The 20,129-nt window shown below is 34.3% G+C and overlaps 2 protein-coding genes across 5 annotated transcripts; both read right to left on the reverse strand.

Annotated features, from left to right (window-relative positions):
• Positions 1 to 6,014: 6,014 nt before the first annotated feature.
• LOC112723527 (uncharacterized) lies at positions 6,015 to 11,985 on the reverse strand. Of its 3 annotated transcripts, none has more exons than XM_072207994.1 (10): positions 11,453 to 11,983; positions 8,926 to 11,248; positions 8,675 to 8,779; positions 8,393 to 8,545; positions 7,858 to 8,021; positions 7,609 to 7,756; positions 7,280 to 7,402; positions 7,096 to 7,183; positions 6,382 to 6,902; positions 6,015 to 6,241 (listed from the first exon to the last, which is right to left on the reverse strand). In XM_072207994.1, exons 2-9 carry the CDS (start codon positions 11,182 to 11,184, stop codon positions 6,736 to 6,738), a joined length of 3,207 nt encoding a protein of 1,068 aa, XP_072064095.1. In that variant the 5' UTR covers positions 11,185 to 11,248; positions 11,453 to 11,983; the 3' UTR covers positions 6,015 to 6,241; positions 6,382 to 6,735. The 3 variants fall into 3 exon arrangements, with proteins under 3 accessions (XP_072064095.1, XP_025630710.1, XP_025630711.1); XM_025774925.3 differs by having other exon boundaries at positions 6,382 to 6,923; positions 11,453 to 11,978; XM_025774926.3 differs by having other exon boundaries at positions 8,926 to 11,985.
• A 775-nt stretch (positions 11,986 to 12,760) lies between these two features.
• On the reverse strand, positions 12,761 to 19,784 carry LOC112723528 (uncharacterized). Of its 2 annotated transcripts, none has more exons than XR_003163095.3 (15): positions 19,402 to 19,784; positions 19,028 to 19,107; positions 18,630 to 18,747; positions 18,369 to 18,547; positions 17,793 to 17,875; positions 17,494 to 17,678; positions 17,127 to 17,188; positions 16,811 to 16,913; positions 16,604 to 16,723; positions 15,557 to 15,676; positions 14,905 to 15,025; positions 14,629 to 14,819; positions 14,152 to 14,224; positions 13,422 to 13,549; positions 12,761 to 13,189 (listed from the first exon to the last, which is right to left on the reverse strand). XR_003163095.3 is itself a non-coding variant. In XM_025774927.3 (15 exons), the coding sequence occupies exons 1-15, from the start codon at positions 19,556 to 19,558 to the stop codon at positions 13,067 to 13,069; spliced, it is 1,809 nt and encodes a 602-aa protein (XP_025630712.1). In that variant the 5' UTR covers positions 19,559 to 19,784; the 3' UTR covers positions 12,761 to 13,066. The 2 variants fall into 2 exon arrangements, 1 of the variants encoding a protein (XP_025630712.1); XM_025774927.3 differs by having other exon boundaries at positions 14,663 to 14,819.
• Between the last annotated feature and the right edge of the window lie 345 nt (positions 19,785 to 20,129).

Genomic DNA, 20,129 nt, shown 5'->3' on the forward strand with positions numbered 1-20,129 from the left:
AAACTTCTAGGAAGGACATAGTAAACCAATTACATACTTTGATCCAGTCAATTACATGGATTTGGAATTATTCAGCGAAGCCTTATTATTATTTTCAAAAACTAGCTCAATGAACAAGTTCAGTTGTTAAGCAATTATAGAAAGGAAAAGTAATTAAACAAAATTATATTAATTTAATTTTTTTTAATTTATAATATTTGTTATTAATTGTTGTTTAATTAAAATCAACTTTTGAGTAATATCTTTCCAAATCTGCTCCTAGGATCACGGCGCAGAATCAAGCTCGTTTCTTCACACCTCACACTCGAAGTTAATACAAAAAAATTCGAAAAATATATAAAAGAATATCCATTTAGTATGAAAAAGAAACATTCTGATATTTAGCGGAAGAAACATCCATATATATTAACTCGTAGAGATTTTGAATTCACCTAGAGATATTTGACTGATTTTTGGCTAATACCCTATTGATTCCCTAGCATTGTTGTTATAGAAAATATCATGATAATAATATCCTGAAAAAATGACCATGTTGTTATTAGAAAAAATAAAAAAGAAATTACAAAAAAAGCTTTCTGATTATGTCAATAGATTTATAACAAAACACAAATATTAAAATAAAAATCCTATTTACATACTAAAAACAATAGTTATATATTTGTGTGTAAATATATATAGTTTAATATATTTTTAGTATGTATTTTGTATTTTTATATGTGGCTGCCAGCTGATTTAGTGATTAATTTTAATATACACAAAATGGTAAAAATTCAAATACAATTGTCTTCATGTAAAGTTAATAGTTGAGAGTCGTTTGATAATTTAATAGATTTAACTAAATTATAATCTAACGACTTTTAATTATTAACATTACAGTAAAACGACTGCAAGTAAATTTTCACCTTTAAAAATATAAAATTTTTATTTTCCAAATAATACTGTGGCACATGCATTTAGGGGAAGAATGACGCACTTGTATGTGTTAGCAAACCAAAGGATGTGCATGTGATCTTGCAGAACAACATATCCTAGCCTCTTGCTGTTGAACCTTGTTGGAACATGGTTTTTTTTTTTTTTTTTTTTTTTTAATTATAAACCGGTCGCCTTGAATATATCAGATATTAATTGTGTGACACATGATTATAAAATTGAATGTATTGTGACAAATTGGTCCAAGATGTGGATGTACGAAAGTACATTTTTTCTCTTGAAATGGAACACATGTGACAGCGAGTAAGGTCTTCTGAATATCTAAGCTATACATAAGTAGTAATATATTTTCCATATTTAAGGCCTGAGTACAATATATAATAAGAATTGAAATTGAAATCTTTGTTAGAAACCATCCAATATCTGTTGACGAGATTGTGATGAAAGCTACAAAAACCAATAATCAAATATGCATTGAAAATGTCTCTCTTGTGTCCTTGGTTGCTTTCACCACAAAATCATAACCAACTGATTCTTATTTGAAATCATATCAATGAAAACTTGTATCTTGTTCGTCGTGAGTAGGTATTACCCGCCGTACCAAAGTGAATTTCATTGTCTTTGACTCCTCTATTTCTTCTCAACCGGCCTATCAAAACCGAAGCTTCACCGTGAAACCTTGACATGACATTAATTATGATATATATCAGGTGGAACTCAGGTGCAGTCGACTTGACGTGAAATTGATACCTGAGAGACGTTAAATGATTTGATTGATTTAACTAAATTTTCATCTAACGGCTCTTAGGTATCAACTTCACGTAAAATCGACTTCACCTGAGTTTTTACCTATATATAAAAGATACCAAATTGTTCTTTTAACGATAACTAAATGGGGTTTTGGTAGTGTAGTAGTAGTATTTTAAGGCTGTGTTTGGTAATTTAGACATATATAAATATAGAAATATATTAAACAAAATGCTTTACATATCAAATTCAGAAAAGTACAAAATTTTTAGAAATTTGTGTCATGAGGCACACTATCTTATACCTATCTTCATATTTAAACATGAAAAAAAATAGTCACTGTATATAAAAATATATATCTTTTATTCTCTAAAAAAATTATTACACTATTTAAAACAAATGTGATTATTTATTTATTATATGTTTTATTATTTTACTACGACAGATTTAATTATTTTGATAACTTATTATTTAGTTAAAAAAATATAAATCAATGCATTTGTATAAATATATGCATATATATAATAATTAATTAGTAACTAACTTTTAATTTATACAAAGTAATTTTGAAGATAAATATTTTTATTTAAAAAAAATCTATATCATTTATACATAATTTTTAAAAAATAATCTAAATTTTTCTTATTTAATATTCATTAATTCTAATAATAATTAATAAATATTAGATAAGATAAGTTCTAATTATTTTTTATTTTTTTTTATTAAATTACGTGGTTGGGACTATACTTTTCTACCACCCTTATTTCAATTGAGATTTTTCACAAAGAGCTCTTTAGTTTGTTAAGCATTGGAGTAGGGATTGGTTGGTTGTGCAATAATGCAGCTACGAGATTATAAAATAAAGAAGAAAATGAAAAAAGTCAAACATTTGTTAAATAATCGACTTGCCCTAATTCCATTTATTTCTTCTTTTTTGTGCTAGGAATTATTAGTTGGGTTGTATATTATGATCAATAATTAAGCAAGATTAAACTCCATTTAGTTTATGTTTATTTATTTATTTTTCTTATTTTGTTTTTGACAAGTTGTGTGTAGGACATGTTAAAGAGAATAGGAAACAGTTTCCGAACAAGAAAAGAAGTAAAAACCAAACAGAAAGGTGTTTGTAATTCCATAATTTTCAAATAAAGAGCACCACTCATCATTGACCTTGGTTTCCTAATTTAATATTATAGTGCATTTTTTTAATGAAGAAGCATGAAAATAAAGGCCCCGGAACCACAACCACATAGAAATAACAAGGGGAAACTATCAAATTTCAAAAAGCACTTAGCTCTCAAATTTATAAACATTAATATCTTTATCATATCAAAGACTCAGATCACTGGGGCGAGAAAAAAACAAGTTTCTGCTTGTCTTTCTCCTTAAGTAAGAATCTTCTCATTGACGATGTATTTTCTTTTTCTTCAATTAAAAGTTTAATGGATTGGGAAAAAGAACAGTGCATTTCATCATCAAGAAGACCCACGATTAATTAGTGTAACTGCTGGGGAACACAGTTCTGATGAAATTTAAATTACACTACCATTAATTGTATTTAATTAAAAAAACATATCGGTATATAATTACTTAAAAAAGTTTAAATTACTTAAAATAACGTAAAATATTTCATATAGCCGTTCAGTTATATACATTATTTTAAATGATTATTTACATTTTTAATATATAAAAAATAGTTATTTTTGTTAATATAACATTATATAATTAGATGAACAATCTATTAAAATTAATTTTTTTAAGAAAATGTCTTAAAATAAATATATTTTCCGTCCTACTAAAATAAACACTTTTGTTTTTCTCTTAGTCTTTGAGGATAAATTTTTCGGAAAACTCTTGTGTTTTAATCATTATGAATTTATTATTCACTCATTCAATGTTCAACACCAATTATTTGATTTGGGTAATCACGCATGCTTAGATTATAGCGAATTAGACTTGATATATACATTTAAATCCGTATAAATGGGATGATGATTAGAATACAGATTTCAACTTTGTCAACGAGCTCATTTTTCATCCGGTGTTAAATTGTATCTTAGTCGCATATTATCTTTAATTGGAGTTAAACTCCAAAATGGTCTCTCAAATTGGCGTGGTGCATTAAAATCGTCTTTAAAATTTTAATTGCACTAATTATGTCCCTAAAATTGAAAAAAGGGCACCATATTAGTCTCTGGCCTATTTTTCATTAACAACGTGATGACGTGGCATGATGACGTGTACTGTAAGTGACATGTGTCACTTCATGATTCGTCCACGTGTAATGGTGATGATGTGGTGACCAGTGACACGTGATATGCTGATATGGATGGTTGTGCCACGTGTCACAATGTTATTTGACCACGTGTCTATTTGTCTCACATGTCATCCATTATGTCATCGTTATATATGCACCAAATTAGTTCCTCACTTTACATTAAGTGACTCATTTTAGTCCCTGAAATTGAATGTCGTGCACCAAACTAATCATTTCACCAGTTTTTTTCTCATTTTTTTCAATACATAATTAGTGCAATTAAAATCTCATAAACGATTTTAGTTTATTACGCCAATTTCAAAGGCCATTTTAGAGTTTAACTCTAATTGCTTCTATTAGTTAGGTGTTGTTGTTTTAATGCTTTTGGTACACAATATTATACACTATGTTTTTTTTTTAATGCCGAAAAATATAAAAACTTGTTATCGTGGTTTTTTTTTTTTAATGCTGAAAAATATAAAAACTTTGTTATCGTGACACCTGGAATTCCATTCTGTTTAAATTAGTATTTTAATTTTCAAAATTAAGATAAGCATGATCAAATTAAATAAAAAGTCGTTTAGAAACAAAAAATAGCCAGCAATTTCGCAGAAGGATCAGACACTCTTTGTATATGTCGTCACTAGGGTTGACAAAGATGCTGCTAGTAGACTTTGGAGTTTGGACGCCAATTTTATTTTGTGCTACAAATTAAAGGGTACACTATATATTAATAAGTATTAATACTTGTTTAAATACGTGTTACTCATACTAAATAAATTAATTAAATGGACTGTTATGTTCTGTGTGTCTCATGCACTTTTTGAAAATTAAAATAATACAAAGTCGAGACACTGTTAACAGATCCAGTTACGCTATTGAGCCACTCAAGTTGTTCTTTAACCTCATTTTCAAGTTACCCCCCCATACAGATGTCAATTCATGCCAAACTCTTAGATACTTGTTTCAATAATACTGGTAACAAACTCTAATCTGGTTTGTAATTCAATTTATTATATACACAATTGTTGACTCTTAAAATCCTCAAAAGCTAGATGCATATTATATATAGAATTTAATTTTAATATACTATCGGTGTAAAATCGTTTTATACGTATATTTAATCACATAACGCTATATTAACAAAAATAATTATATTTTATATTGACGGTGTAAATGATTATTCAAGAGAACGATTGTGATTGCACGACTGTAAAATATTTTACATTATCAGTGCATTAAAATTAAATTCATTATATTATTAAGTTTATCCCTTTATCTCCTTGGAGAAACCAACTTTTATAATTTGTTTTTAGCAAAATAATAACATCATAGTTTTCACCAAAAATAGTGTTATTCACTATACCATTGTTTCTAGAACAATAGTTCTTAGCATACGAAGTAATTCAGTTAGTACTACCATGGCAAATTGGCAACAGAAGCAGCTTCTTTCATATAGTTGGTGATTCACGATATAGATTAGAGATTATAGACATCTGTACAAAGTCAACCTAGTTTGACTTTAGTACAAAAGTCTAAGCCGTGTGTTAGGTATGAGACATGAGACAGAAGAAGGACATGGATTGTAGAGGGACAAAGGGAGTAGATGATGATTGTGTCACTCAAATTGACCTTGTGGATTTTTCTTCAATTTCAGAGTTGGTGATGCCACACCATCTTATCTTACTTCATCTTTCATTATACAATCATTGGGAAACCATTAATATCTCCAAATTGAAACCAAGGATATCTACTTTAATTTAGATAAGATAAAAGACAGACAACATTAGTTTTAATGCAGAAAACTTAATGGGGTTCCTAATATTATCTTGTTTTATACTAGATTACTAGAATACTACCAGCATCCCTCCAAAACATGGTGGTTCTGTTTTATTTGCTCCACTTTGGAAAAACACTGTTTTAATTGCTTGGTCACTATAGGTTATGGTTCCCCAACTCATTAAAATGTTAAATCAGTACCTCAACTACCATTAATTTGGACAAATCTTCATTGAATGAATAATCACACCTCAAAGGCACTTAACATTCATATTTGAGAAAAGTGGCAGGCAAAACAAACTTACTAGGTAATTAAGCAGAATGTTATTATTGAGAGAACATATATCATATTTGATATAATATAAAAAATAATGTCAAATAAAATTTTGATGACAAATTGAATTTATTACATTTGCATAGAAATAAAGGAGACATGTTGGTTAAATTTATGTACACATCCCTCCAGAGAGAAGGCATGGTTCCTCCACAGGCCACCAAAACCTGATCACTTTCAAAACTGCAAAAGCCCTGCACCCATTAATATCACTCATTAACAGAGGGAAGAAAAAAAAATAGTAGTAACGTTTTGGCAACTACATAACTACTATTCACATTCCATCCTATCAATAATAAATCATTGATACATGTCTATTAATAAAATCACTCACTGTGATATATTGATATTCCACATGTAGCTCTCTTCAGATCACCATGCCGCTTCTGAGAGAAAATCCATCATGCTATAGTGCAACTATATGCACTAATCTAAAATACCATTCAAGGCAACACTATAAAAGATCTTTTAGACTAAACCAAGGCATGATATTACAGTACAAGCTTGGATAAGATTGAATAACAGGGGAGTTAAGATATCCCCCACTCCCTCCCTTCTCTTCTCTTTTAAGTTAAGCATCATGATTCTTGAACTGGAAGAAACATGCTTCACCTTATTTCCCTCCTTTTACCAACCCTATGCTACATACAATGGGAGAAGGGTAACAACCTGTTTCAAGATCAATAGACTATTTGACATTCATTGCAGCAGCCATACTCCTCAGCTTCTTTGAAATTTCTGAAAAAGATGGCCTTTCTGCAGGATCAGAAGCCCAACAACTTTCCATTAGAGACTTCCACTCAGGATCACACCATGTCGGGATTTGAGGACGTAAAGTGTTGTTCACAATTCCTCCTACAAAACAAAAACAAGAAACTAGTGCATATATGTATAAAAAAAGTCAACAGTGACTTCCTTAGCAAAATATAAGATAGCCAATACTCTTCCAACTTCCAAGCACATTGTTGACAAGAATATAGACCACAAAGAGCATATTATGTAGCAAAACAAATCGCTCTATGTATTTTGCTTCTTACTTGGTTCTCACCTATTATTGAAGCACAATGCATATCAGCATAGGGTTCATTCCCTGTGAGCAATTCCCACATGACTATCCCAAATGAATAAACATCAATCTACAGAACAAGCAACCAAGGTCAGAAAGAAAGATCATTAGCGATGGCGAAACAGTTATAAGAAATGTAAAAGCCAAACAGCTATGCCAAGAATACCTTCTCCGATACCATATTACTTTTCCCACTAAGAAGTTCAGGTGCCATCCATGGCAATGTTCCACGTACCCCTCCTGACACTAGTGTGTGCTGTTTAACCTTTGATAAACCTAAATCACCAATCTGAAAATTTATGAAATCATCATTTTAACTCTGCTAGAAAGGTTTTCCATTAAAATATTTTCGAACAGGAAAAAGAAGTTATTGCATTGCTTTAAGCATCTCAATTTGAAGTTTACACAGTTGTTGTCATAGAATTTTATCTTAATTGAAGTTTCCACAATGCTTAGTAGGACAAGGCTTAGTTATTGGTTGTTTTAAGGGGATACCTTGCAGACAGGACGTTGTGGATCTCTCATATTGACCAATAGATTCTCACATTTCAAATCAAAATGCACAATATTCTTTCCATGCAAATATTCCATCCCAAATGCAGCATCCATAGCTATGATGAGCCTCTTCCGACGATCTATCGTTCTGTCAATTGCCCACAATAAAGCATAAGTTGATCAAAACAGTCAGACAGGTAGGGTGGTGCAGTCCTAGAAAGCACGTCAAGGCCTGATGAATTAAATTACCTATCCTTCTTATGCAAGAACTGTTTCAAAGATCCATTAACCATGAATTCCGTCACAGTTGCTAAAGAACCATCAGGGCCATCACGAACAATGCCATAGAAAGAGACAACATTTGGATGATGCAATGAACTCAGCATCAATGCCTCTTTCCAGAAATCTGCAATCTGGAACAAAAATATAAAGAGATAAAAATGAAGTCACTAATTATTTTGATGTATTCAAAACTACTTGCGCAAGTTTAATAAAATCGCTATATTCCTAGGTCTAATAATTTGTATACAAACTACTTGTGTGAATTTATAATTGCTCTAGTTTTCCTCCTTTCTAACCAGGCTAGCAAACAACATCTCAATCTCAGCTTACAGCCAATATTTCAGCCTTTTCATTTAGAAAAGCTTTTGAACAAGAAATTGAAAATTCATGACATACAGAGCAAAAGAAGAATAATAATAAAAAAAAAATCATTCCACAAATTTGAATCAATAGTCATTTGAAAGAAAGTATAAATAAATAAAATACCAAATCTGAATATTACCAATCTAGCCCTTTCGGACGGTCTTCCAGCAAAACAGCTGGCTTTTATTCTCTTAATAGCAACATCAGAACCTTTCCACTTCCCATGATAAACAGCCCCATAAGTTCCAGAACCTAGTTCACGGATTTCCTCCAAATCATCATTTTTTATTGTCTGAAATTTTAGTAGTCTACCATCAAAACCAAAACACGGAGGAAAGAAAAGCCATAAAAATATCTCAACCGGAAAAGAGAACAAAGTAACATGCAGAACAAAATGGATTTGACTAGATGACAAGAAAACCTGCAATCCCCTAGCGATTGCTTCTTCCTCAGCTTCAGTAGGCTCAATTTTAGAAGTATCTACGTGGTCAATTTCAGCATCCAATTCTAGATCACCATGAGCATTCTACAAGAAAGTAAGGACATACTGTAAGGCTTTAAACAAAGAAAAAGATACTTTAAGGCAACATAATCACAAGCAAAATCTACACCCCACTCTAGAGGTATTTCGCCTCATTTTGAAAGAAGAAATCAAAATCACTTCATCCTCACCACTGGTTCAACTTCATTTGTTGTGTCTTCATTAGGAGGTGAATTCTGTATCTGAGAATCAGGATTCATGCAACCTGTAGTTTTCACCTCCTCAGCAACTTCTAATGCAGCCTTTTTGACAGAAGCCATCAACTCGGGCAAAAAGCTGAATTGATCGACCAAATCCTTAGCATCTTCTGGAACAGGTGGGTCCTTATTACTCAGTTTTTCAACATTTGCAACCTCTTCTGCAGGTTTTGCGTTTGAATTATTAGACTCAACAGGATTAGCAGCTCCGCTTACATTCTCAGAAGTTTTATTCTGCACTGCAAAAGATATCTTCTGCAAGTGTGCAGCACAGTTTTCAACTATATCCTCGGATTTCTCCTCCTTTCCTTCACGCAAACTTCGAGATAGCAAACTCATTGCCTCTGTCATATGAATATCATTTCTTAAAACCTCTTGGTTCAGAACCATATTAAGAGGTGATTTTAGCAGCTGCACATGTTCTGTGTAGATACCAGAATTTTTGTCCTGTGGGGGATGAAGACTATCTACTGGAAGTGGGTGTTTCTGCGCTTGTGCAGAAGGGTGTTCTGGGATGTCTAACCCATCATGACCTGACAATTTCTGTGAGGGATCCACCCAAGCATTTTGACCATCTGATCCAATGAAAAATCCAGGACTGCCCTCCCCCCTGATTAATCCAGCATTTATAATGCCATTAGGTGGAGCAGTTGCCTCATATGATGGTCCAATATGAACTGGAGTTGGAGTGTTCCTCCAGAAAGGATGCCCAGGCACATGTCCACGAGGCACAGCATAATGATTATCTGTTCCAAAGGAAGAAGATGGGTTGCTGTACTGCATACCGTGCTCTTCCAGAGAAGGAAGTTTCAGATGTGGTATAGCAGCTGCAGTTTGGTCAGGGAAAAGTTCAGCCCCTAATTCAGGTCCAGCTCGTTGATGAATATAATTAGAAGATAAGTTATGTCCATCAGACACACTACCATGCCCAATGGAGAAATTTGTAACAGGAACAGGAACAGGAACAGGAACATCACCGCCATAATGATCATTCACTCTTCCTGAGCCCGAGGCATGTCCTCTTGACTCCTCATTGGGATAGATTCCAGGATGAAACTTTGCATCCGCATTCACTGCAAAATTGTCCCTGTTTGATTGGCATTCCGCACATGGATGTGGTTGACCATATCTACTGTTCCCATCCATGACATGGGCACCATGAAGAATGTTGCCTGGAAAACCTGACTTCTCACCAGTAGGCATCCAAACTACATTTTCGGAATATTGCTGTTGATTCTCATAGATAGGATGTTGACTCACATGAATTCGAGCATACTCTTCCTGCACTCTATCGATGCTCTTATCCGGCATCTCAGGAAATTGTACACGGTACCTTGTACCAGTGGGAGAAGATGGATATTCCACCAACGATCTTGAGTCATGGAGAGCATGATGCCTAGGAGAGAAATAGGAAGGATTCCATGGAGCATCCATTTCATTATACCTCTGTCCCATAGATTGCTGCTGCTGCTGCTGCATTGCAAGATGATGCAAATTATACTGAGACATAGATAGTTCCCCATTTCTGTGGCCAAGCATCCCACTCTCCACACTAAGTGGACTAAAGAACTGTTCAGGTACATGGATATCTTCCACAGGGCTCATCATAGTGAACTCTGATTGTTGCAACTTCCTACCGAAATCATCGTTTAAACTATTCAATGCATCAACATACCTCCTCTCAGTGTCGTCCCCATCAATAAAGTGTGAGGAACCATCCTGCTCGAATTGCGAAAACAAGAAAATCCTAAGCCTAGTGAACCCATCTCCAGACCCCAACTTGTCGTACTCCTCCATCATGTTAACTACATCATCATCATTCACAACAGAGACAAGTGCATCAAGATCCTCATCAGGCTGCTGATACTTCAACACAGCAGCACCTTCATATAGTTCCCTCATCCTCCCCATCAACTCCTCGTAGCTAACATCTCTTGGAACACTCACAATACGCGTCTCTCCACCAACATACCGCAGCTTCCCATCTTGTGGGCGAGGCATTATGCTCCCCAGGAAGCTGCACAGGAACTTCACACGCCGGCTATCATCGTTGAGGCTCGATGCCGGCGGTGATTGAGCCACAGTGAGGCTATCCATGAAATTATAGTGTAGCTGCTGTTGTTGTGGTGGATGTGGATGATTGATTAGATTCTCAGACTCGCTCAGGAAACATTGAAATCCTTTATTACACATGAGAACAACTCACAATTCACATCATAGAACTCTTGCGTGTCACGATTCAGAATGAGGTTGAAGACTAGAAAAAAGGCATCAAATTCCCGAGAAGAATAGCAACGAGTCAAGAAGGTGGTAATTTATCAACAAAAATGGTAACTTTCATTGAAGGTAATCAAGACGAAACAATAATAAATAATAATACCAAAAAAGGAAAAAGAATCAACAAAGGGTTCGTGTGCAGTGCAGATAGATCCAAATCTATAGGAGAAGTTATTAGCGATACCTGGAATGGCGAATTAGAGGGTATCCGATATAGATAGATAATAGATAATAAAAATTGGAAATTTGGGAGTGGGAACGCGACCCAATTAGGTTAGATTTTTGAGCAGCGTTAGTTGGCTCTGAGCGCTCTCTTCCGGTCTTCCACCTCTATCGCACACTATTGCTTTCGGTTTTTCTTTTTGTCTGTGTTTGGATCAGAGATTAAGGAATTGAAAAGAAGAGGAGGCAGAAGAAGAGGAAGAAGGAGGAGGAGGAGGCGATAGTGATGGTGATGGTGATGGTGATGGTGATGGGGAAGGAGCGCCATAGGCAGAGGAAGAGGAGGGAGGAAGTGGGGGATGTGGTTGAAGGATGTTCCAAGATGCGATGCCTGCTTGCCATGTAGCGTGACACGTGGCACTCTCTCGTAACGGTATTCCTTTTCGCATATTATTTATCTCTCTAGCATATGCTCTTTTTCCTCATTCTCCTACGTGAACGTCAACTCAACACTGCATTTTCACTTCCACTTCCACTTCTCACTCTTCAGGAGGTGAGATTATGATAGTGGTAAAATACATATTTAGAATACGGATCAGTCTCTGACGAAGACATTTGGACGAATTAGTCCCTGACGGAGGTATTTGGAGGGAGGAACTGATCCATCTAAGTTTTGTGAAGGTTAGGAACTTAAAAGTATTTTTTAATAGTTAAAGACGAAAATATCCGCAGGACAAAAGGTTAGGGACCTATTTATTCTTTTCTCTAATTCAAATTATATCTTTTTTTTCCTCTCCCACAAAAAGTTAGTTAAATTTCTGAGTCTGGTGTTTTTGTTTGCAAACCGGAATCATGTAAATCTATTAGTTATTGATGATGAATTGAGGGGTTATTTATGAATTACTGTTTAAATATTTGATCGTATGAATTAGTATGAGTTGAGATAAATAATTGAATGCTTAATTGCTTAGCGTGTCAGCATGATTTGTCCTGCCGAGAGAATAAGTCAAAACCACTTGGAATATTTCTCTTGTCTCTTAAACCAATTAAAGGCTCACAAGAACAAAAAAGGGCTGGATGGGTATCAGAACCTATTTGATATTGAAATATGCCTTCCAAGCCAGCAAGTGCAGATCTAATTAAATCAGAGACTATACTTGCATATGATGCTGCCAGCTGCATAGTTACTCTGGACAAGGGACTTACTGAGCGAGCCTAGGGTTCTCATTTACCAAAACAATGTTGTTTTGAATATCGAAAAGCATATTATTAGTACTAGACACCAGTTAAACTAGTCTACTGACTTAATTTAACGACAAAATACCATAAATTAGACGTTTAAATTTTTTTTTCTTCTTTTTGAAGGGAAAGAATAAGATGCCCCATTAATATGTACATAGACCTTAAGATCCCCCTTACCTTTTCCAAAAAAAAAATAAATTTAGTTTTCTTCAAACCGTGTCTAACCTATGCCACAAGAGAACCTTTAAAAGATACGTTCATGAACCTATTAACATACAAGACGTGATTTCTTTCACGAGGACAACAATCTCGACCGTATAAAGAGGCTGCTTCTGAAATAGCACCTAATCGAACAGAGTTTGGGTTGAAGCAGAGCAGCATGCAAACTGCGAAGCTATGCCAAGGCTTGAGCCATGATGGAACGATTAGAAAGCTGCTGTTCATAGAGGCCACGGAAGATCTTATACTTGGCATCATGGTACTTCTTAACCCTTGGATCATTTGATGGATGAATCACCTGCCAAAAGTTACAAACATTTTAAATTTGAACTCATGTTATGTCATTATGCTAGTCTGAGCAGACATGTCAGTTCTTATACTTCAAATGTTGTTGATACAGCTTTAAGAACTACTTGGAATGTGCCATCCCTACATGTATATGAAATTGACCTTAATTTTCGATCTGATAATAGAAATTACTCTTTTTTTTCCCTCTAAATGTTTCATGACAGAAAGAATGGCATCCCCACCTGACCCGGTGCATTCAGGGCTTTCATGGCATCACTAAGGCTATGATATTTCCTTGTAGCAACAGCTCCCAGAATAGCAGCACCCAATAGCACAGATTCACTTTCCCTTGGAAGAATTATAGGGTAACCTGGGAAAATGATAACCATAATTCATCATTTCAACTTCTTTTTATTTTAAAGAACTAAATATAAAATAATGCCTCAATGGCAGTTCAATGACCGTATATGTCATTGCATACAATTAGAGTGCACATGAATTTCAGTCAATGTTTTATGGACAATAAAATACAGATCACGGAACAATTTCAACTTTATTTTAGCAAGGAACTCCATAGGATCCAAATCCCTTAACTTGTGTTAATGACAAAATTTGAGATACTAGGAGTGACCTTAAACACCCAAATTAAAGAGGATAACCAACCAAGGTTTAGTTTGGTTTGATTTAATTTGACAAATAAAATAGTGTATGGTTATTGTGTTAAATGGTTGAACCAAAGTATACCATGTAGACATGTTTAAAACGTAAAGTTAGATGAAAAGATTCACGTATATAGTGCATTTGCATAGAATTGAAGTTGCTTATTTATTATCCTGCATTTCAACAGTTGGATTACTGCAATTTTCTGCTTCACACAGACAGAGTCGTATCGAATATGTAGCAGAGAGAAAATAGTATATGGTGTGCAATTCTTATGCATACACTCCCACAACCCTATTCGTCAATACATACCGATGATATCAGCATGTTCCTGAATGAATATAGGGTTCTTTGAAAGGCCACCGCATGCAAGTAGAGTGTTGATCTGCAAGCAAAGGCAGTACAATCATGAAATTAAAAGCCACCAACTCTGCATCAGCAACCAAGAGTAATGACTTGGCAACATAACAGGGCTATAGAAGAATAACTCACTAAAAGAAAATTACTGCTAGTGTGGTTACACTATCATAATGCACAAAAAAATTAGCAAACAAAATATCTCATTGCCTAGGCTTTTGAAGTTATACAATCAAATCTTAGGCAGTTACTTAATCAAATCTCATAAGTACAAAAGAATATAGTTGTAATCATGACATATTGTCATGACGGTTTAACTTCTTTGCTTCTGGATTTAAAGTCATCCTCAGCCTAAAGGATGATGGATGCTAGCAACACAAACAAGGTGTGACTCAATGGATGCAGGTGTGAACATGGATGAATATTAATAACCTCAAATAGGTGTGATGGCATTGTGCATCCTTACTTTGTGGCCATGGGCATTGCAATGCTCTACAATGTGACGTGTGCCATATGCAATGCCCTGCATAGTTGCCAGGTATAGAAGAGCCAACTGTTTCTCACTTGTGTCAAGTGTCATACCATGGACAACTCCCTTTGATTTTGGGTCTGCAATGGGAGACCTGCACCATAATATATAGAAGCCTATTATTTGGATGTCACTTTGGCAATTGGAATATAACGGGAAAGATTATATTGGTCGCATACCTGTTCCCATGGAAGTCGGGTAGAACGTGTAAATCTTCAGTCAAGGCAGCAACAAAGGATTTATTCTGCTCAATCATCAATGTCTCCAAGTGATTGTTCAGAAGCTCAAACACAGAAATCTCTGAAACATTGTTTAAAACATAAAACAATTAACCTCGTTAAGGCATTATAAATGGTGCTGAATTTGACTAGTTGAGTAATTTATATATGGGTAAAGTATACTTTTTGTCCCTGAAATTTGACAAAAGTTTCAAAAATACTCCTAAGTTTTATTTTGTTTCAATTTTGTCCCAAAAGTTTTCAATTTGCATCAAATATACTCCTGGCGGCTAATTTTTCAAAAAATTTAAGGCCAATTCAACAACAATTTCATACAAACAACCCTCAACACAAGCAAATCAAGCATAATTTTCATGCATTATTGTTAAATTGGTCTTAAATTTTTTTAAAATTTAGCCATCGAGGGGTATATTTGATGCAAATCGAAAACTTTTGGGACAAAATTGAAACAAAATAAAACTTAGGGGTATTTTTGAAACTTTTGACAAACTTTAGGGACAAAAAATATATATATTTAGTATACTTTAAGAGAGAAAAAGGGGGAAAGGGAAAGAGAGAAGAGGGGGAGGGGGAGGGGGAGGGGGATCCTTACTTTGTGAAGCAGCTCTATTTGCAAGGAGCGGAGAAGCAGCATGGTTTTGAATTATATGATCCAATAATGCACCTGTAGCACTCTGTCCACCTTCAGTCAGCCAATATTCAGGTACCATTGCTGAATGTCCAGAAAAAAGGAAAAACAGGTGAAGACATAGATGCAAGAGAACCAATACTGAAAATTAAACAGGGTATCCATCACATGATCCTGTCAAAGATAACCTTCAATTACATTAATCTCTTACGTTTTAAAGAAATATACGTTAGTGATTTAAATCAGAACAGAGTCACAAAAGGAATGTTAGCATGAGAAAAACAGCTCACCTAAAATGAATATCTTTCAGATGCAAGTTCCAATCAAAACAGATTTACCCATGAATTTTCAAACACAAAGAAGCATGCAACGCTACTTAAAATTGTTACCAAAAAAAAGGAAACTCCAATTGTCAAATGAAAGAAACAATAACTTTCAGATGTATAGATATTAACAACTGTTCTGCATGGTTGGGTAGCCAGCTCATTAGTGACTCTTGATTATTACAACGCTATGATAAAGACTCGAGATTTAGTTCTTTAAGAGGACGTTTATTTCAAGGTTAATAAATATATTCCAAGGAATATTATGTCTAGGAATATTATACCCGAGTACTACAAATGGTTGGGAATTATTTTTAATATTCCAGAATAAATTAGGATATGTTTGTTTTATTATACATATTCCTAGAAATAGATTCGTAACTTTCAAATAACCTCAATACTAATAAAAGGAGGACTTCTTTGACAAGAAGCATAATAATTAAGGGATATAATAATAATTATTCTTAATTTTTATTCCCTTGACATGGGAATATCAAATATCCATCCGTTTGGATGGGGATAAAATGTCATATTTTAGGCAATAAATTATTCCTGGGAATAATTTATTTCTAGGTGTTAGAATTTAAAACTTCAAAGAAACATAATATATTTCTATGGCCAATTCCCGGAAATAAATTGAAATTCCTTGAAACAAATGCTTTATTTAAGAGAAAACAGCATAGCATACCTGACCAAAATGGACCCCAGACCCCAGGAATGAATAATTTGCTTCGGGATATGGCCATATGGCATGTAGAAGTTCCACAAACTAACACCATCCGGTTGCAAATTGCTTCCTCATCATGTTCTGAGATATACAAGTTCTTTTAGATGCAAAATGCTACCAACTTAGCCAAAAAATTGATAATCACGGGTATAAGGTATGGACAACAACCTCCAGCTTCTGTTGGAGGCACACTTTCTATTACCCCCACACCACCAGCATGAGCATCAATTAGTGATGTGCCAACGGGAATTCCTGGTAAGAGACCCAGTTCCTGAAAATTTCAACCCATCAGAAGTTTTAAAAAGCAGCTGAATTATTAGAGTCTATCACATCAAGCTGAATTAATAACCGCAGAAGAGGGAGTCTGTACAATATTTTCCCATTAAGCAAGATAGTTTTGTTTGATTAATGAACTTCACCAAAGTAAAAGTTCAAACTTCAAAGTAATGTGGAAAACTTAAACGTTGAGTGAAAGATTTCTTGCCTTTGCTGCAGTAGGAGTAAGGCCAGAACCCAAAGGATGTCCAGGGAAAGCAACACTTTTTCCTGTTATTTTGATTCATTATCAAGTTGAGAAGTGAGAATACAGAACAGAAAAGAATGGAACAAAAAGCAGATTTTGACTGTCAGCCTACTCAAGCTTATTCCACAGTGTTCATTGAATCAAGCATGAAAAAGACAAGAACTTTTCAAAAAATAATTACCAACTTTCAAACTTAATAATAACAATAAATATTGCACTATGTGTAAAAGAAAAATATATCTTCATATCTTGCACTCAATCCTCGTAGATAGTCTCACAGCTTATGACATATCAACATAAGCAGGGCAATGTTAGTCGGATGTGATACCTATCTTAGCATGATGTCCTTCAACAAGATCACCCAAACCAATTTCCTCCCAAAAGTCATCGTCCCATCCACAAGCTTCCATATCCCGGGAGTCTTTATCATTGATATGCTGCATGTGAGCATGACCAAGATATGTCCATTTGCAAACTGTGGTGCACAAACTGCGAGTATCATCTCCAGTTGCCCTAAAGAAGTACCAGAAATAAATCAAGGCTAAACACCACTTGACTCCAACATAGAATGACATTGAACATCAAGAATAACAAAATAAATAAATAGATAAATACATAAGTAAGTACCTGTATGACAACCAATCACTCAAGTCCATCCACCTGAAAACCAAAGACCAAGACTCTTGCAAGTTTTCTTTAACCCATAGAAGCTGAAAAGTTTAGAATGCTTTGGAAAATGAGTTCATAAAAGAGAGCATGATTCTCAAAACTATAGATGATGTAACAACCAACTGCATGGAGCAAAATGTAACCAGTTTAGTAGCTTGGATCGGTAAAGACTATGTAACATAATTTTCCGATAGACAAGCACACATTTAATTAATCCCCATGCTCCAAGTTTCTTTTCATTAAAGAATAATTTGTATATATATTCTACAAATCTGTTAGTCAGGTTATTGAGCTTAGTCTAAAAAGATAAGAAGACCCCGCCCCAGTTGCAGACATGGTGTTTAAAAACACATTCAATGTTCATTTCCATCAATAGCCATTGCCATAAAGAGTATGAATTGCACTGCACTTAAAATTTTTTTTAACAAAATAGCATCTACGGAGAAAAATGCCTAAAAGAATAAAAGATAATTTAGCATAGCATATTATGTATGCTGACCAGTGACTAAATAATGGGATTAGTTCAGATGGTACCTTTGGTGGCTGCATTTCAGGTGAAACAGCTCCACCGCAATACTGTAATACAGGTGAGTTAGAGGAATTGATCCTTTCAGCTTGTTCTACAGCTCTATGATCCATCCATACTATGACATTTCTTCTTGAATCACCAGTCAAAGAAACCGAAACAGGTGCGCTATCGGCATCCACTGCAACTGTTATATAGTTCATAAACAATCAGTTAGAGTCACTATATAAACAAATTAAATCAATCATGTAAAGAGAAATGTTACATACCCAGAGAACAAGTAGCTGCAAATCCTAGACTTCTTACTTCTGTAGGTGCAACTTTTGCTTGAGAGCAAGCTGCTTTTACGGCTGCACAGATTGCAAGCCATATATCTGTGGAGGATTGCTGTTTAGCACAAAAAGATGAATCTACATTATAAAATATAAACATAAATTTAAAAAAAATTAAAGTGAAAAGCACCACATATATCTAACTCAGGGAACTAAAGTGAAAACTTCAAAACCATCCCTTCCCCATTCGTAAGATCAACAAAATACATAACCAGGACTGTTTTTAAAAATCCCAAATATTGCATACTGGCTTCATCCATCAATGTATAATGATAATAATTAATAAATGAAACCTAGGTATTTTCCATTGAAAATTAAAAATAAATAAAAGATACCTCAACAAAAGCACCATCTTTCCATATCTGAATTGGGCTGCTAGAAGAACCAAGAAGCTTTCCTTTCTCATCAAACAGCCCTGCAAAACCCATAAAAAAGGACTAAATCAAATTAGTACCAGTTTGACGCATCTTTCAAGTCTACTACCATGAACAAAACTTAGCTGAAAAGCTTCATTATCATTAACGACTATCTAAGCAATTTCTGAAAGCAGAAATATCGAGAGGCGCGCGAACACATATAAAACAGCGACTCCACCTCATCGAGCATCAAACACAATGTGATAATTGGATTCAGAACAAGAATGCAGAGCAATATCGGAAATGAAGGAAAAAAAAAGGCGGAGGTCAAATAGGATTGATTACAGAAATACCTGCGCGGGCGCTGCCGGTGCCGACGTCAACGCCGAGGAATACAGTCCGAGAAGGCTCGTCGGAAGTAGCGGCGGAGGCCATCTCGACGGAGAGTGTATGACGGAGTGGCTCTGTATTATTCTTATACCACCCTCCTAATATTTTTTTGCCTGACATTCAATATCTTATTTTCTTTTTTATTATATATATACTTTTTACAATTTTTTCTTTTGATTTGATTCGCTATGCTTTCGTTACCAAATATTTTTTGGAACTTTATCATCACCAAAATTTCATTGTTGCCTCAATATTATGTGACTCGTATGGCTTTCCAAAGTATAGTATTGTAGATTTGCAGGTTTGGAGATGGAAAATATTTTAGATTAGGTTCACACCATTGCAGGCTCTAATTTTAATAATAATAATAATATAATATTTGTGGGCTTGTTGGTAACGAAATGATAGTATATTATCATAAGATTATAAGTCAATATTATTTAATTTTTTTTCTCGTTGATAATTTATAAGGAGACAAAATTTAAGGCGAGTTTGATTTGAATTTTATTTTTTGTTTTAATTTTGGTATTTTTTACTTTTAGTATTTTGTGAAAAAGAAAAAATACTTTTATTAAAAGTTAGACTAATTTAAAAAGGTCACACTAATTCTAACGTATTTTTTTTTCTTAACCAAGTGTGAGTGTGTGACTATAACATCTTCACTGAACTCAATTTGAGAGGGTTCAATTTA

Source organism: Arachis hypogaea, chromosome 11 (genome assembly GCF_003086295.3).
Source record: "Arachis hypogaea cultivar Tifrunner chromosome 11, arahy.Tifrunner.gnm2.J5K5, whole genome shotgun sequence".
Lineage (NCBI taxonomy): Eukaryota > Viridiplantae > Streptophyta > Magnoliopsida > Fabales > Fabaceae > Arachis > Arachis hypogaea.

Excerpts from the sequence above, each read along its gene's own strand:
- LOC112723527 (XM_025774925.3), bottom strand. The coding sequence starts at position 11,184 with ATGTGTAATAAAGGATTTCAATGTTTCCTGAGCGAGTCTGAGAATCTA. Across the intron at positions 8,546-8,674 it reads CAATCGCTAGGGGATTGCAG|ACAATAAAAAATGATGATTT; the intron begins GTTTTCTTGTCA and ends CTAAAATTTCAG. Across the intron at positions 7,757-7,857 it reads TTCTTGCATAAGAAGGATAG|AACGATAGATCGTCGGAAGA; the intron begins GTAATTTAATTC and ends GGCAATTGACAG.
- LOC112723528 (XM_025774927.3), bottom strand. The coding sequence starts at position 19,558 with ATGTCAGGCAAAAAAATATTAGGAGGGTGGTATAAGAATAATACAGAG. Across the intron at positions 15,026-15,556 it reads AAATAGAGCTGCTTCACAAA|AGATTTCTGTGTTTGAGCTT; the intron begins GTAAGGATCCCC and ends ACAATGTTTCAG. Across the intron at positions 14,820-14,904 it reads CCCGACTTCCATGGGAACAG|GTCTCCCATTGCAGACCCAA; the intron begins GTATGCGACCAA and ends ATTATGGTGCAG.